A 19,126-nucleotide genomic window follows, 5' to 3' on the forward strand; every position below is an offset into this window, starting at 1 on the left:
ATTATTTAAATCGATTTTACCGATTTTTGGTGGTGATTATTACTCGAATTAAAAATCGAAACAAAATATAATTTTTAATTCGTTTAATGTTTAATCAAACTGAAGTGAAAAACTGACAACAAAGTCTGTGATCTGAAAATCTATTGCCAAAAGTCTAATTTTCAATATTATTACAGCCAAAATTCGGCGATAACTAAAGTTTTTCAGTACTAGTCGATTAATCAGTAAAAGTCGACATGTACACCTAGTAAGAAGGAATATACCTCAAACATTCTGCTAGAAACCCGGTTGTTAATTTTGATCTTTTTTTCCTATAAATATTTTGCATATTTTTCTAAAAGGGGAGAAATTCCCACCGCAGAAGAATATTTAGTAAAAATCTTATTGGTGATTTTGGAAGTAGTTTAATGATCAAAAAACCTTTCATCGCTTATACCACGCAAGACGTCATGTCAGGATGGCCGAGCGGTCTAAGGCGCCAGACTCAAGTGTGAAAACTTGTTCTGTTCCAACAGAATTTGTACGATGAGCGTTCTGGTCCTCTCTGAGGGCGTGGGTTCAAATCCCACTCCTGACAAAATACTTTTTGATCAGAATATTGAATTTTGAAATATTAGAATTTTTTTAGCATTTTTTTTATAAAATACTAATTATTATATCTTGTAATCTCATATAACAATGCTCACTATGTTCGAATTTTTCTAATTTTTATGTTTAAGGTCTTAAAATATATAATCGAAATATTTAAAAAAAAATCGAGATAAATGTTCGACATATTTAAATTGAAAAAAAACTTACATATAATGTAAATAGTATTGATTGCGATATTTCATTCCAGAATAGCTCATGGAAGTTTTAGTTTAAATATAACATCAACCCCATTCTGAAATTTGTACAAAGAACTGTGTTTCAGCTCTACCACCAAAATGCTCCATATGTCCATGTCCTCATATAAATAGAAACAAAAAGGGGAGATCATACCTCCAAAAAATAAGTAGAAGGTTTTGGCCCTTTTTTTCAAAATATGGCTAAAAATTCCCTTTAAACGAGGTCATCTTTTATAATTAGGTGGATTTTTCGGTAATTATTCCTAAACATTGAATTTTCTATTTTTAAGTGTATGATTTGTTTTTGATCTTTATCGTCTCCTAATGGTATTTTATATCACAAAACCAGTAAAGAAAGACTTAAAGTCGGACTAGGCCGACTTTATGATACCCTACACCACTTTCCATATTTAGTAGAGCTTCACATAACAAATCAAAGTTTTTATGGGGAATTTGTGAGAATCAAACCAACTATGATTATAATTATAATTTGAAGACCAAAGGAACTAATATATGAAACGAATATCCTCCTCTGAATCGTTTTCTACTAAATTTACCGAGACATTTGTGCCTTTTCAATTCGGGCTTTTATTACCCATTTGGTGCATAATTAACTTGAAATCTGATAAAAATATATATGGGGGCAACTACATCCAAATCTGAACCGATCTCGATAAAATTTGGCAAAGGTATCTTTGAGCTGTATGATGTGATATATCTCCCCGAATATCGTTATTACGGAGTGCATATTAGGGCTGTGCAGAACATATGTAATAAATCTGATGAAAAATATATATGGAAGCTATAGCTATATCTGAACATACTTGTTTCTAGACTCAATTTGGTCGTAAAGTGCCAAATTCCATCCCATTTGGGCTAATATTACACGTTTGTTGCCCAATAAAATACAAATCGGACGAAGATATATATGGGAGCTTAAAAATATTTAGGAAGGTATTTCTGAGCTGCATTTAATATATTTCCCCTAATATCGTTGTTATAGAGTGCATATTACGGCTGTGGAGAACAAAAATAACAAATAGGATGGACAATATATATGGAGGCTATCATCATAATTTCGAATAAAAACATGGAATTTGGCATACTTATTTTCAGACCCAATTTGGTCGGATGTGCAAAATTCCATACAATTTGGGCTGATATTACAAGTTTAGTGCACAATAAAATGAAAATCGGACGAATATATATATGAGAGCTTTATCTAAATTTTTACCAATTATCTCCAATTTCAATAGAATTCGCCTTGGGTCAAACAAATGATTAGTGCAAAATGTCATCGGACAATAATTGCGTATTGTACTTTGTTTACAAAAACAAATGGACAGACGGACGTACAGACATGCACAAATCGTCTCATCAAAAGGACCTATGTGCCTATCTCAGACTCAAGTGTGAAAACTTGTTCTGCTCAAGCAGAATTTGTACGATGAGCGTTCTGGTCCTCTCTGAGGGCGTGGGTTCAAATCCCACTCCTGACAAAATACTTTTTGGGAAAAATGTTTTATATTCCATGTGATCTTCTGTGCAATCATTGCTTAAAACTGAGTTTCTTAAAATTTGTCCTTCAAAAAAGGTAACACTAGGAAGTTTAGAAAATTTAAGTTTTTGAAAACAATTATTTAGATTTTTAATATTTGTGGTAAAAACATTAATTTTTTAATTTAGCAATATTATTTTTAATGAGTATTTGATCAGAAAATATCGATGAATCGAGATGTACCATCACATTGGTGATCTACTGTACGGATCAAATCTGATTTAAAATACTTTTAAGAGATTTTTCAACGTTCATCGTCACGTCAGGATGGCCGAGCGGTCTAAGGCGCCAGACTCAAGTGTTAAAACTTGTTCTGCTTGAGCAGAATTCGTACGATGAGCGTTCTGGTCCTCTCTGAGGGCGTGGGTTCAAATCCCACTCCTGACAAACTATTTTGTTTTGTGAAATTATTTACATTTTTACAAGATTGCGGATACAATTTTTGAAGTGATATTTTTACTAGACACGAGATGTGGACAGAAAGAAATATAAAACATTGAAATAATTTTTAGATTTGCAATTAAGACTACTAGAAGTGATGATCAATCATTTGTAATGATATATAAAAATGGGAAAATAAACGAATTTAATGACTAATAAGAAATATGCCTTATACAGAGTGAGATGAAAAAACGGCAACCAACTTCAGATTGCTGTCATTTCTAAGCCACTCGTCCGACAGCTGTTAAAATTATTCCAGTGACAGCTCATTATATTGTTTACAAGCGTACAACAGCATTTTGATGAGATTTTTTCAGAAAAAAGGTTATTCCTCATGGAATTCAAGCGTGATAGTGTGATTTCTTTAGAATTGGTTGGAAAACCACAAGTGGCTATCGTTAGAGCACTACAGCATTTAAATGTAAATACCATCGCTCGTTACCGTGATACTGGTAGCGTACCCCGTCGTCAAGGAAGTGGACGCAAAAAATAGCAACATCAGCAGAAATGCTTCGGAAAGTAAAGAAGCGACTTGATCGAAACCCGCGTCGCAGTGGCGAAAAAAAGCTCGTGAGCTGAACATATTGCAATATTCCATTCGGCAAATAATGCAAAATGAGCTCGGGGTAAAGCCATTAAAATTCCAAACAAAAAGAAAATGGACTCAAACGAGCTAAAGAGTTGCTTCGCTTGGCCGAAAGTGGTGAACTGCCGAATTTGGTTTTCTCCGATGAGAAAACATTGGTTGTCCAGCAGTTTGTAAACAAACAAAATGATCGATCGTGTTTACTTCAGCTGGCCACCAGAACTCAAGCGCCGGCCATGGTGTTGTTGTGGGCCGTCATAACAGCCGATGGTCGCTCTCCTCTTGTATTAATCGACCGTGACATCAGAATAAATGCCGAATATTATTACGAAAAATATTCTGGAGGGTGTATTAAAGCCTTGGACACGCAAACATTTTGGCCGGAAACCTTGGACATTCCAACAGGAATCAGCACCATTGCACTCAGTACGCGCCACCCAAGAATGATTACAAAATGAGGTTCCTTGCTTCATTTCCAGCGCACAATGGCCACCAAAATCTCCGGATACCAATCCCTAGGGCTATTGTGTCTAGAGTATTTTGGAAAGCAAGGTTGGCACTAAAAAATACCAAAGTGGCGATCACCGCAAGCTAGCGCTTCGCCGGGAATGGGCCAAAATATCGCAGAGCAACATTCGGGCAGCGTGTGACGGTTTCATTGGCCGTTTGAAGGACATAATTCCTGCCAAAGGTGACCAATTCGAACAAATCTAAACATATTTTAAAATTTGAGGCTATTTCCGATATTTTTGGCTTTCCTTCAATAAAATTAAAAAAAAAAAATCAAAACATTATGCATTTGACTTTGTTGCAGATCTGTATAGGGTTAATAACAGGGGTTAATAGCACTAGCTCATGTCAAATTTGAAAGATAATTGGTTTTATCCTTCTACCGAAAGACTGTGTATGAGCTTGAAGAACTATGGACATGATTGCGAAATCATTGGTAATGTTGCGGAATGTGTCTGGAAATTGCGTACAGATTTTGAAAGAACAGAACCACAGTCAGCTCCATATGTAAATAAGCTAAATTGTCGAATTCAGGACACAGAAAATCCGCACGCATAGATTAAAAACCGTTGCAACCAAAACGAATCACTGTTTGGTACGGATTTTGATTCAGAGGCATAATAGGGTCATTTTTCTTCGAAAATGAGCAGAGAGTGGCCGTTGAGTTATCGGGTCATATTGAACGAATTTCGGTTCACAAAAATTAAAGAGTAGGATGTTGACAACAGTTGGTGTTAACAAGACGGTGCTATGTGCCACACAGCCGAAGCTATACTCGATTTTCAAAAAAAAAAAAAAAAAAACCTATATTAATAGAGCAACGTATCCTAAATATAATTTTAAAAGCTAGAAGACAAGTGTTTAGTAAAAATAATTATTTTTCAATATTTTCGTACAAATTTTGTATTGGTCTCTGCCCATTTTTAAATGGAGTAAAGTTTTATTTTTCTTCTTTTCCCGTCTAAGCCCTTCCTCGGGAAATCAAATGCCAAAATGCGAATTATTGGGGTTTCTAAAAAACATCTACTACAACCATTTAACAAATGTTAATATACACAACATCAAGAAAAATTTTGAAAAATAAAAAAATAGAATCGAATATAATAGAATATAATCAATATTTAAAAACACCAAGAAAATACAAGCATGATTATTATGTTAGGAGAAGAGGTTAGAAGAACTACAACATGATGATCGTTTCGGTGGAGAAAAACAAAATGGTGACGGTGTTCTGGGGGGAAAGGATGGAAATAAACCGAAAAGAAAACACAAATATGAGCAACATTGAAATAATACAGACATGCAGACACAACGAAAAACATCGATTTTTCTTTTTTTTAAGTTTTTTTTTTTCGTTTTTACTTATAAACACAAAAATACATGATTTTGTAGAGAGAGATTGAATAAAACAAAATGGAAATCATAAAAAGAAAATAATGGCTGTGGACCAACTTACCCGGATTAAAGTGCAGCTCCAATTGTGCATACAAATATTTCATAAAACAACGACGCGATACAATTTCAGCATGTGAATCATTTAGAACGGAGCCATTAATGCTCATATGTTCACCGCTGACACATTTGGTGCCAGTCGATACTGAAATGACCTAAAAAAAATAAAAGAATATTATCGAAGGAAGGTATTAAAAATGTAAGTTTAAATTATATTAGAAATTGTAGCATAAATGGAAAGGGGGTAAATTATGCATCCATGTAGAAAGCAAAAAAAAAAACATATTTATGCAGAATATTTGAAAAAAAATCTCAAAATCTCATTATTTTTTCATTTTTTTTGGAGTAGTCATGTATAGAAGTTTTTTGAACCGTCCATGGCCCTATGGGCTAGGCATGGTGTTAATTGAATATAATTAAATAAACAAGTAAAAAAACATTAAGTTCGGCCGGGCCGAACTTTCAATACCCTCCACCTTAGGGTCAAGGAAACATTTTTTTGAGACCGTTTGCATTTTTAATTATCAAAAACCATAAGGTGAGTGAGGCCGTTATATGGGGTCATACCAAAACGGGAACCTCTACTATAATTGTATACTCCAAGGATTGCCATCTATCAAATCTTCTAAAATACCAAATTTGAAACAAATTTATGGGTAAATGTGTCTAGGATTATCAAAATACCGAATATTGGTGAGTATAGTTATATGTGCGCTTTAGGAAAACGTGGAACTCAATATTCAATGTTTTGCCACCGGAACTAGAACCCATTAGGACACAAAAATACCAATTTTTAGACAAATCCGCGAAGAAATGTAACAAAAATCATTAAAATATCGAATATCGGGAGGTACCGTTATATGGGGCTACGTGGACCTATACATACAATGTTTCGCCACCGGAGCTAGAACCCATTATAACCCAAAAATACCAATTTTTAGACAAATCTTCGAAAAAAAAATGTGTCAAAAATCATCAAAATACCGAATATCGGGAGGTACCGTTATATGGGGGCTTAACCAAACGATACATGCAATGTTTCTCCATCGGAGCTAGAACCAATTATGACCAACAAATACCAATTTTTATACAAATCCGTGGGAAAATACGGAAAAAAATCATTAAAATACCGAATATCAGAGGTACCATTATACCAAATATATATACCAAAGCTTGGACCTATACATACAATTTTTCGCCACATGACCTAGAACCCATTATGACCTACAAATACCAATTTTCAGACAAATCGGTGAAAAAATGTGACAAAAACCATAAAAATACCGAATATCGGGAGGTACCGTTATATGGGACCTACACCAAAACGTGGACTTATGCATGCAATGTTTTGCCACCGGAGCTAGAATCCATTATCCCTAACAAAACCCAATTTTTTGAACAAATCCCTGTTAAAATGTGGCAAAAATTATCAAAATACCGAATATCGGGAGTTACCGTTACATGTGGGCTATACGAAAACGTGGACCTATAAATGCAATGTTCCGCCTATGAAACTAGAACCCATTATGTGCTATATATACCAATTTTTAGACAAATCCGTGTTAAAATGTGGCGAAAATCATCAAAATATCAAATATCGGGAGGTACCGTTATATGGCGTCTATACCAAAACGTGGGCTGATATATCTCATTTTCAATACCAACCATCCTAGACACAATACAAATTGTTGTGACAAATTTCGACGCTCTACGTCAAATAATGTGAGCTGTATCGTGATTTCAACAGACAGGCGGACATCGTTAAATCGACTTAGAATTTTATCCTAATTATGAATATGTATACTTTATGTTAATATATCCTCCTTTCCGAGGTGGAGGGTATAAAAACGGCGAGAACTCATTCATTCTATTGATCGTTTGTTATCACGTCAGGATGGCCGAGCGGTCTAAGGCGCCAGACTCAAGTGTGAAAACTTGTTCTGTCCCAGAGATGGGCATAATGCACTGTATATTTAGTGCACTAATAATTTCACTATCACTGTTCATTTAGTGGTAGTGCAATTTTTAATTCCACTACCACTAAAGGGTTAGTGGTAGTGAAAAATAAATTGCACTACCACTAACCCTTTAGTGATATTTAAAAAAAAATTGCACTACCACTAAATTTTAGTGGTAGTGAAATTTCAATAGCACTACCACTAAATTTAGTGGTATTTAAAAAAACTTGCACTAAATTAGTGGTATTTCATAAAAAATAGCACTAAATTAGTGCTATTTAGAAAAGTAATCAAATTTTATGAATATGTACTATATATTCTGGATTGTTGTTCCCTACTCACTTCAATAAATTTCATTATACCTGGTATAATACTTATATACATAGTGCTTTTTTTGGCTTCGCTAAAATTTAGTGGTAGTGCAAATTTTTTTTGAAAAATCACTAAATTTAGTGGTAGTGCTATTAAAATTTCACTACCACTAAAATTTAGTGGTAGTGCAATTTTTTTTTAAATATCACTAAAGGGTTAGTGGTAGTGCAATTTATTTTTCACTACCACTAACCCTTTAGTGGTAGTGGCATTAAAAATTACACTACCACTAATTATTTAATTCTTAGTGCACTAAAAATTTAGTGCAATATGCCCAACCCTGTTCTGTCCAAACAGAATTTGTACGATGAGCGTTCTGGTCCTCTCTGAGGGCGTGGGTTCAAATCCCACTCCTGACAAAATATTTTTTGTGACTTATTTTTTACATTTTTTATTTGAAGCTTAATATTTAATATTATTTTGTAAAAATATTGTCATAAGGGACTGATAAAGCTTAGAATTGTTGTGAACTCCAAATATCTATTTTGAGAAAATTCTGTTGAAAAAAGTGGCTAAAATCTAATATCAGGAGGTACCACCATATGGAGACTAATCATAAACTTTGCAAGGTTGTTTTCTGCAAACATCCATTTTACCGTAAATTCGGTTAAAAACTATGATTAAAACACCCTTAATCTTACAGCGCCAAAACTATGGAGGCCATACCAAAACATGGAAGATCTAAGGACCTAAAATATATCTGAGTAAAATTTTATTGACTACTTCATTTTGTTAAAATAATTTTGATACAGACGGAGGGAATGGCTAAAACGACATAGAATTTGTTTCTGATCAAGAATATAAATATACTTTGTGGTGTCTAAATTTTTTTATTCGAAGAATTACAAACGAAATATGCCCATCTAACTATTTGGCATATTTCATAAAAAATCTCTTGTTGTTTGCGAGGTATTATCACTTTTGTGCACTGCTGTATGCATGGTTTCTGTTACGGTATATATGTGCAACACATTCTCAAACGCTATATCGATATGTCAGGATGGCCGAGCGGTCTAAGGCGCCAGACTCAAGTGTGAAAACTTGTTCTGTCCAAACAGAATTTGTATGATGAGCGTTCTGGTCCTCTCTGAGGGCGTGGGTTCAAATCCCACTCCTGACAAAATATTTTTTGTGACTTATTTTTACAATTTTTATTTGAAGTTTAATTCATATTTAGCATTATTTTGTAAAAAGGTTGTCAAAAACGACTGATAAAGCTTGAAACTCCAAATATCGATTTTAAGATAATTCTGTTGACAAATGTGGCCAAAATCGAATATCTGGAGGTACCATTATATGGAGAATAAACTAAAATTTGAGATGTTTTCTACGTACTGAGAACATAAACAGCCAATTTTCCGTAACTTCGGTTCAAAACTATGACTAAAACAGTCTTAATCTTACATCACCATACCAAAACATGGTAGATCTAAGGACCTAAAATATATCTGAGTGAAATTTTATCGACTACTTCATTTTGTTAAAATAATTTTGATACAGACGGACGGAATGGCTAAAACGGTATAGAATTCTGATCAAGAAACATAAATATTCTGTGTGGTGTGGAAATATGCCCATCTAACTATTTGAAATATTTCATAAAAAATCTCTTATTGTTTGTGAGGTATTATCACTTTTGTGCTCTGCTGTATGCATGGTTTCTGTTACAGTATATATGTGCAACACATTCTCACACACTTTATCGACATGTCAGGATGGCCGAGCGGTCTAAGGCGCCAGACTCAAGTGTAATAACTTGTTCTGTTTCAACAGAATTTGTACGATGAGCGTTCTGGTCCTCTCTGAGGGCGTGGGTTCAAATCCCACTCCTGACAAAATACTTTTTTTATTGTGTATATATATAAAACAGAAGATAAATTGCTGATTGACTGCGAAGCAACACCCGGAAAATGGTCGGTCTTGGTGCGTTGGCGTCTTGGTGCGTAGACTGGGTTTTTGGAAATTCGTAAAGGTATAGAAAAATACAAAAATGGAACAATTTATATTGGACAAACGGAATGTGCTTCCGAAATATGGAATCAGAGCCACTGTTGGGGTACAGGATGATTTTCCAAAGGGTTTTTGAAAATTTAAGGTACGAAAAGTCCTACAGTGGTATGTAACTGACACCATTGGGTATGAGAATCAGGGTTAGAAAGCACGTTAGATATATAAAGATAATTCTGGAAATGTGTACTAAGTGTGCGAACTGGCAAACATTTGGAACAGTTGCGTTTTGGGGTGAACGGATGAAGCTGGGATTTTGAATTTTTGTATTGGGGTTCCTGTTGGTGGTAGGTTTGTAATAAAGAGTTGGTTATGAAAATGTGTACCACAAGTGCACGAAAAATACTAAATAGTACTAAATTTTGTTACAATTAGGTACTGGGTGATCATATAGTGCTTGAAAACTGAAATTAGGTATGCCTGGACATTTAAACGCGGTTTCGGAAATGTGTACTATAATTGCAGTGCTGAATGGTACTATATTTGGTATTGGGTGAATGGTATGTGTGTTCGAGATTTGGCAGTGGTTTGGAAATTTGTACTACAATTGTACGCAAAGTACTAAATAGTAGCCAATTTGGTATTGGGGGAAGGAATATAGTTGAAATCCTCAAATTTGATATAGATGTTACTTTGGTTTCGGAAATGTGTCCTATAATAGTACGAAAATTACTAAGTAGTACCATATTTGGTCTTGGTTGAAGGGATAAGATGCAATTCTGAAAACTGATATTTAGATAACAATACCAAGTGTTATCTCGAATTAAAATATAGAGATGGTTTTGAATATAGGTACCAAATGGTACTAAATTTGGTAATGGGGGGGGGGGGGGGTGTTGGGTTAATGAAAGAGATGAAATCCTGAAAATTGATATTAAGGTCAATGTTGTTATCTGAGGTTGAGATATGGAGATTGTTATAGAAATGCGTCCTCTATTTGTTGGAAAGTTGTAAATGGTACTAAATTGGCTTTTGGGTGAAGGGAAATTTGATATCGAGGTCACTATTGGTATCTGGTATTGAGATGTGGAGGTGGTTTGGCATATGCGTGCTATGATTGTTCGAAAAGTACTAATAGTTCGCATAGAAAGGCAATATGTTGGTCTTCTTTTTATATCCCAGCCAAAACGTGCCTCATCGAAATTATGGTTTTAGACCCTAGGTCTCTTTGGACTTTGGAGATGAGCAATATCGGTCCACTCCTTCTGGTACATCCCCCACAAAAGGTCAAAATTTCCCAAGAAAATAATTTACTGCACAGAAAGAGAAAGGATAATCCGATTTTGCTCTCACATTGCAAATCCTATTACTTGCATCAGTGCTAGGTCAGGTGCGAAAATGGACAACATCGATCCACTCCATCCAGTACCTCCCCCACAGAGGGAAAATTTTTTGAATATTCATGAAGCTTAAAAAACTTGAAATTAACATACGTTTTCATTCAGAATTGGTAAATCTCAATTTTTCCATCAACAAAAGATCTTTTATAAAAATGGAAGAGATCGGACCATTTTTTTGGTAACTCCACCAATAAAGGGTCAAAATTTTGAATAACAAAAACGATAATAAAATCAGAAATAAGCATTCGGGTCTGTTCAAATTACACACGTAACAATGTTTATATTAAACCAAGGTCTGGTGTGAAGATAGAATATATCGGTCCGCTACTTCTGGTAACTCCCCTACAAAAGGGTCAACATGTTCCACATCCATGAAGCTCATAAACCGCGAAATTAACATGCAATCCATTCAGACTTGGTACCTCTCAATATTTCCATTAATACTAGATCTTTTATAAAAATGTCAGAGATCGGACCATTCCTTCTGGTACCTCCCCCACATAGGGTTCAAAATATTGAAAAAAAAATTTCAAATTTAAATTTCACACACCCAAATATTACAGGATATGTTGTGAAGATGATATATATCTGAGAACTTCTTCTGGTACCCAACCCACAAAGACTCACAATTTTCAATATCTGCCATAACTTGCGAAACAAGTTGGCGATTCTTTACAAGTTGCTATAACTAAATACATTTTTTTAACCAGAAATCTGATATGAATATGTAATTTATCGAACTTATTCGATTTCCTTCAAATTTTGCACATAGCAATATTTATACCCTACACCACATAGTGGTAAGGGTATTATGTCTTTGTGCATTTGTTTGTAACATGGAGAAGGAAGCGAGATAGACCCATAGTTACTTTTGAGGATCTCCATAGAATCACTTTCTGAGTTGATTTATGCATTCAGTCCGTCTGTCCATGTATTCTTGTGAACAAAATGCAGGTCGCATTTATTATCCGATCCAGATGAAATTTTGCACAAATCATTTGTTTGGCCCAAGGACGAACCCTATTGAATTTGATAATAATCGATAGATAATCGGTAAAAAATAAGATATAACTCCCATATATATCTTCGTCCGATTTGCCTCTTATTGTGCACCAAACGTGTAATATCAGCCCGAATAGTATGGAATTTTGCACATACAACCAAATTGGGCCTGAAAATACTTATGCCAAATTTGATCCAAATCGGATCAGATATAGCTATAGCTCCCATATATATGTTTCATCCGATTTGTTATTTTTGTCCTCCGCAGCCGTAATATGCACTTCGTAATAACAATATTTGGGCAAATATATCAAATGCAGCTCAGAAATACATTTGCTAAATTTTATCGAGATCGGCTCAGATTTGGATATAGCTCCCATATATAACTTCGTCCGATTTACTTTTTATCGTGCACCAAACGTCTAATATGTGCCCAAATGGGATGAAATTTGGCACTTACGACCGACTTGAGTCCAGAAGGTAGTATGCCAAATTTGGTGAAAATCGGTTCAGATATACCTATAGCTCCCACACATATTGTTCATCCGATTTCTAGTATTTGTTACCCACAGCCGTAATATGCACGCCGTAACAACGATATTCAGGGTAATGTATCAAATACAGCTCAGAAATATCTTTGCCAAATTTTATCGAGATCGGTTTAGATTTGGATATAGCTCCCATATATATCTTTATCAGATTTCAAATTAATTGTGCACCAAATGGGCAATACAAGTCCGAATTTAACAGATTTGAACTTTGAACTTTATATTATAATTATAGCGTGTATGATTGAATTCTCCCATAAAAACTTTTAATTGTTATGTGGAGCTCTACTGAATTAGCAAAGTGGTGTAGGGTATCATAAAGTCGGCCCCGCCCGACTTTATGACTTTTTTTACTGGTTTTATCTGTATTAGATGAAATTATGAAAATATCTGTAACCTCACGCATATTTTCACATTTTCCAAAAATTTGCACATATCTCATATAAAGTACATGAAGTCGTCGATATAGTCCAAATCTGGCACGTTATAATATTTATATCAGTCTTAGGTCAAATACGTATTGGTCAATATAAAGGGTAAACAATTTGAATAATCATAACTCAAGGCTGGGGGTATACATCTGTCGGCAAAACAGACTGATACTAGTTTACTTGTTAAAAATCTTTTAAGATCCCTTTTTGAAATCTCTAAAAGTGAATTGAAAATTCTGCAACTTTCCAACCCATATGAATTAATCTTCCTCAGTATTTTTTTTTTCTTTTTCCACAGAAGAATTTTCATTAGTGACCTTGTTCCCCCATGGTATTACAGCGTTTTTTTTCTTACTGCTGCTTGGTCGAAAATAAATCAACCTTTGAGATAGGGTTTTTTTGTGTAATGTCTTTACAGGAATTTTTATGTAAATTGGTGATACCAGTATTCAACAAAAAAATGAAAAAAAAAAAAAAAACTGAAATGGAACCGGCGATGGCAAGAAAAATGCCATAAATCTTAACAGGAAACGGATATGCGGAAAAAATGGCAATATGAAAAACTTAGCATGTGGGCCAATGAGAGAGAGTGTATATGTGTGTGTGTGTCCGACCATTTTACAAAACCACATGACCATGACATTTTAATTATTTTCCCTCTTTTGAAATGGGTGAAAGGGCTCTAAAATTCTTTGCCATTGTTTTACAGCCAATAGCATAGCATAAGGACGGACGGGCCATGACAATAAATTCTATACAACTATGGCATTGTTAACAATTTCCGTTTTTTTGAATTAACTCCAATAAATGATGACTAGGATGATGATGATGATGACGGTGTTGAGTGAAAGTTGATTCGTTCCACTTACTTGAGCTTCATTAAAATTCATATTCTCTGTCATGACAATGCCGGCCAAAACTTTGCGCCGTGAATACGATTCTTGTCCTTTGATGACTTCCATAAACTTTTCCAAAACTAAACGGCCAATGGTGTCGGCATGTATTTGTGGCAATTCCATGGATGATGATTTATCGTCCAGTGGTAGCGGGAGATTCTTTTGGGGATGCATCATGGGACTGTAGGAAATGTTGCAGAGCGATGCTAATGCCGCCTTGGCAGCAGCATTTTTGGCTAACTTCTTTGAGGGTCCTGCATGGGGGGTGGGAGAGAGACATACATGAAAAGTGACCATTAACATAAAAAGGGCAAACAACCACAACAAACTTACCAGTTCCATCAAATTTACTATTATTAACTGTTACCGTCATCTTGAAACGGCAATTATTTTGAGCTCCATCAACGGTTGAGCAATCGAAATGGACATCGGTGAACAGCTCGTAGAGCAGCATAACGGGTCCCTTGTCGGGTACTTTCTTTTGGCCATCCACACTCAGGGGACTCTTGTTGGAATCTATGACGGAGAGACAAACAAAATGAGATCAGTACCGGAAATTCCACCGAGTGGACAACATTTATAGAAAGTTTTTTTTTTTTTGTAGAAGAAATTTTGTATTTTTTTTTGGATTGAGTTTTTTTGTTTTGACATGTAGAAGGAGCATTTTAAACTTTTTGGTTTTTTTTTGGATTTATGTAGTAAATGATGATGGCAAACATATGCAGGGTATTCTATGCACATACAAATACACACAAAGATATTTTGGGCAAAATAAATAAAAATAATGAAAATCAAGAACAACAAAAACATAAGCAAAAAACGAAATATAAAAAAACGCAGAAATAGTTGGACGCATTAACAATATGTATGTATGTAGATTTGTTACCTTTGCAATCCGTTGTTCACACTGGAAATTGTTTAAAAAGGGGGAAGAAAATAATCACCAAAAAACTCAAAATTTTTTAAAAATTAAAAAAATCTCCAAACGGTTTAATCCTATTATCAACAATTTTTTAGTTTCTTTATGTGTAGTTTCTAAATGTGTGATGTAATGCCTAGAAATTTGGAAGCCCCTAATTACACTGTTTAATACAAAAAAATAATTACAAGAAAAATCCAACAGGTTATGAAAGTAGAAATAACAAGTAAAAAAACATTAATTTCGGCCGGGCCAAACTTTTAATACCCTCCACCTTAGGGTAAAAGAAACATTAGAAGAAATGTGGCAAAAACCATTAAAATTCCGAATATCGGGAGGTACCGTTATATGGGGGCTACACCAAAAGGTGGACCTATAATTACAATGTTTCGCCACACGAACTGGAACCCATTATGACCCACAAATACCAATTTTTAGACAAATCAGTGAAAAAATGTGGCAAAAACCATAAAAAAACCGAATATCGGGAGGTACCGTTATATGGGGGCTATATCAAATCATGGACCCATGCCTGAAACATTTCGCCACCGAAGTTGGAACCCATTATGACCAACAAATACCAATTTTCAGACAAATCCGTGAAAAAATGTGGCAAAAATCATCTAATTACCGAATATCGGGAGGTACCGTTATAAGGGGGCTTTACCAAAACGTGGACCTACACATGCAATGTTCTGCCACACGCTCAGGGACCTATTATGACCCACAAATACCAATTTTTAGACAAATCAGTGAACAAATGTGGCAAAAACCCATCAAAATACCGAATATCGGGAGGTACCGTTATATGGGGGCTATACCAAATCATGGGCCCATACATGCAATGTTTCGCCACCGGAGCTGGAAACCATTATGACCCACATATACCAATTTTTAGACAAATCCGTGAAAAAATGTGGCAAAAAAAAATAAAATACCGAATATCGGGAGGTACCTTTATATGGGGGCTATACCACAACGTGGACCTATACATGCAATGTTTTGCCACACGCTCAGGGACCCGTTATGACCTACAAATACCAATTTTCAGACAAATCCGTGAAAAAATGTGGCATAAATCATCAAAATACCGAATATCGGGAGGTACCGTTATACTAGAACGTGGACCGATATATCTCATTTTCAATGCCAACCATCCTATACACAATGGCAATTTCTCTGCTAAATTTTGGCGCTCTACGTCAAATAATGTGGGCTGTATCGTGATTTCAAGAGACAGACAGACGGGCAGACAGACAAACGGACAAACAGACGGACATCGTTAAATCGACTTAAAATTTTATGCTGATCATGAATATATATACTTTATGGGGTCTACGACGAATATTTAAGGATGTTACAAACGGAAAGACAAAGTTAATATACCCTCCTTTCCAAGGTGGAGGGTATAAAAATAGAAGACAAGTGAATCGAATTTTGAAAGTTTACATCGCAAATTAACCTAAACTGAAAAGAAAATTCAACCCTTTCAATTTTTAAAACCTCAACCATACGGCTACAGAGGGTGTACAGGGTAAGATGTAAAAACTGCGACAAACTTCAGACTGCAGTCATTTCTAAGCCACTCGCCCGACAGCTGTTACACTTATTGCAGTGACAGCTCATTATATTGTTTACAAGCGTACAACAGCATTTTGGTGAGAATTTCCAGTAAAAAAATGATTCGTGATGGAATTCAATTTCTTTCTATTTATGTCTCGTTACCGTGATACTGGTAGCGTAGCCCGACGTGAAGGAAGTAGACGGAAGAAAATATTGAAAAATGAGCTCGGGGTAAAGCCAATGAAAAAAAGAAAGAAAATATACCCACAAGAGTTAAAGAGTTGCTTCGCTTGGACAGAACTGCCGAATTTGGTTTTCTCCGATGAGAAAACATTCGTTGTCCAACAGTTTGTAAACAAAAAAAAGTCGTGTTTACTTTCCAAAGAGGTCAGCGGAAAATGTGCACCTTCGGTTGGCCACCAGAACTTAAGAACCGGCCATGATGATGGTGAGGGCCGCCATAATAATAGCTAATGGTCGCCCTCCGTCCCTATTAATCGAATAATATTATCGCGAGAGTGTATTAAAGCCTTGGGCACGCAAACATTTTGGCCGCAGACCTTGGACAATCAAACAGGACTCAGCACCATAGCACTGAGCACGCGCCACCCAAGAATGGTTACAAAATAAGGTTCATCGCTTCATTTACAGCGCACAATGGCCAACAAAATCTCCGGATAACAATCCGTTGGACTATTATGGCTGGAGTATTTTGGAAAGCAAGGTTGGCAATAAAAAATACCAAAATGTCGATCGCCTCAAGCAAGCGCTTCGCCGGGAATGGGCCAAATTAACGCAGAGCAACATTCGAACAGCGTGTGACGGTTTCATTGGCCGTTTGAAGACCAAATGGTGGAGGGTATTCAAAGTTCGGCCCGGTCGAACTTACAGCTTTTTTACTTGTTTCATTACACTGTACGACAAATTTAAACTTTTGGTCTCACCCACGATCAAACTGACCAGATTCTGAAAATATAGCTCAAAATAAAATATACGTATCTTCCAGTTTTTCTAGATCAATTCATTTAAGCTTTTTACGAGCAATTCAATTTTTGGAGTATTCAGTCAGTATATACCTATATATGTTTAATGACCTAGTAACCATAGATATTAAAAACATTGATGTTATCAACAACAGTGCGTAAGTGTTCAAACGGTTAAGAAATGGAGTGTCAAAAAAAAAAAAAATAAATTTTGTTACGTTTGTGGCTTATTTGCACCTCCAAAGCATTTAAGATGTATTAATGCAAGTGTTGGAAAGGGTTTCGTACAGATGCTCAGTTGGGCCAATTTAGTATTGACAATGTACCATTGGTTGAATCCAGCAAAGTAATTTTACCCACTCTCCATATTAAGTTGGGTTTAATTCGAAGTTTTATAAGAGCACTTGACACAGACAGCGCAGCGTTTAAGCTTATTAAAGCTTTCTTTTCAAAAATGAGCGAAGCTAAGATCACGGCGGGTAAGTGCTTAATGTCTCTCTTTTGATTATTTAGTTTTTGATTGTTCCTCTCTTCAAGGTGTTTTCAATGGTCCACAAATCAAACAACTGTTAAGCAGAACAGACTTTCAAAATATGCTTAGTCCCATAGAAAAAAGAGCATGTACCGCGTTCATAAACGTTATAAATAATTTTTTGGGAAACAAGAGGGCGGAAAATTATAAGGAAATTGTAGAAGAACTGATTGCTTCGTATCATGCGATGGGAGTCAATATGTACCTCAAAATACATTTTCTTCACAACCATTTGAACTTTTTCCCGCTGAACTTCGACTTCAGCGACGAACATAGATCTTGTATCCCATATGGTCTAGTGGCTAGGATATCTGGCTTTCACCCAGAAGGCCCGGGTTCGATTCCCGGTATGGGAAAACATTTTTTTGTTGTATCTTCTAATTCGGTAATTATTGCGATCTTAAAAATTTTTACGGAATGTGAATTTTTCATAATATCCGAATGGCACAAAGAAGACAATTGGTTTGGATCTCGTTTACTTCAAATTGCTCTTTTGCTTTTCGGATTTTTGCTCTAGAGATTTAGAAAATAAACTGAAAAATTTCTTATTGCACTGAATAGGAGTTCGGAGTTAATCTAACACGAAAAATATTGGTACTGGATAACTTGACAAAATACTTTTGTTTGCCCAGATATTTTTTCTGTAACCTGAATTGAAGAAAATATCAGAAAACATTTTCAATTTCAACTCTGAATTTTAAAATGACTCTTTGAAACCGAAATTGTTCGTTAACGACGTGTCAGATTGAAGAAGTCAAAAATAAGTCACTTGACTTTACATATCCCATATGGTCTAGTGGCTAGGATATCTGGCTTTCACCCAGAAGGCCCGGGTTCGATTCCCGGTATGGGAAAACATTTTTTTTGCCAATTTTTGTTATGAACAATTACGAAGCTTCCCTATTTAATTTTAGAATGAAAAAGCTGATAATTTTTGTGAGAAAATCATTTCATATCATCTCTTGTCTATGATACGAGTTGAAATACTGAAACTTTTCGATACATTTTCAAGACGATATTACGTTAACGTGTCCCATATGGTCTAGTGACTAGAATATCATGATTCTTTGGTTAAAAATTACAAAGTACTTAAAATAATTATTAAATATTGGCAACTTTTAGTTAATTTTTTTACAACATATTCCACAGGGTCAAGTACTTGCATATTGTTTAAATTTCGACAAAGTTTCGTTTCGTTCTG

The 19,126-nt window shown here is 35.3% G+C and overlaps 1 protein-coding gene and 6 non-coding genes across 18 annotated transcripts in view; 6 read left to right on the top strand and 1 right to left on the bottom strand.

Moving 5' to 3' along the window:
* The window catches only part of LOC101888568 (double-stranded RNA-specific editase Adar), a 288,710-nt gene that overhangs the window by 11,033 nt on the left and 258,551 nt on the right, over positions 1-19,126 (bottom strand). For all 12 annotated transcript variants that reach the window (XM_059121966.1, XM_059121962.1, XM_059121967.1 and 9 more), the window contains 3 exons: positions 14,262-14,444; positions 13,902-14,182; positions 5,379-5,529 (listed from right to left, as the gene is read on the bottom strand). In XM_059121966.1, the coding sequence (XP_058977949.1) occupies positions 5,379-5,529; positions 13,902-14,182; positions 14,262-14,444 (615 nt within the window). The remainder of the gene's footprint in view (positions 1-5,378; positions 5,530-13,901; positions 14,183-14,261; positions 14,445-19,126) is intronic.
* On the top strand, positions 452-577 carry TRNAL-CAA (transfer RNA leucine (anticodon CAA)). Its single transcript has 2 exons — positions 452-489; positions 533-577. It is a non-coding gene; the product is annotated as a tRNA-Leu (tRNA).
* Positions 2,647-2,772, top strand: TRNAL-CAA (transfer RNA leucine (anticodon CAA)). The gene is made up of 2 exons: positions 2,647-2,684; positions 2,728-2,772. It is a non-coding gene; the product is annotated as a tRNA-Leu (tRNA).
* TRNAL-CAA (transfer RNA leucine (anticodon CAA)) lies at positions 8,699-8,824 on the top strand. Its single transcript has 2 exons — positions 8,699-8,736; positions 8,780-8,824. It is a non-coding gene; the product is annotated as a tRNA-Leu (tRNA).
* On the top strand, positions 9,414-9,539 carry TRNAL-CAA (transfer RNA leucine (anticodon CAA)). The gene is made up of 2 exons: positions 9,414-9,451; positions 9,495-9,539. It is a non-coding gene; the product is annotated as a tRNA-Leu (tRNA).
* Positions 18,210-18,281, top strand: TRNAE-UUC (transfer RNA glutamic acid (anticodon UUC)). Its single transcript has one exon. It is a non-coding gene; the product is annotated as a tRNA-Glu (tRNA).
* On the top strand, positions 18,708-18,779 carry TRNAE-UUC (transfer RNA glutamic acid (anticodon UUC)). Its single transcript has one exon. It is a non-coding gene; the product is annotated as a tRNA-Glu (tRNA).

This window comes from Musca domestica, unplaced genomic scaffold, assembly GCF_030504385.1.
Source record: "Musca domestica strain aabys unplaced genomic scaffold, Musca_domestica.polishedcontigs.V.1.1 2, whole genome shotgun sequence".
Classification (NCBI taxonomy): domain Eukaryota; kingdom Metazoa; phylum Arthropoda; class Insecta; order Diptera; family Muscidae; genus Musca; species Musca domestica.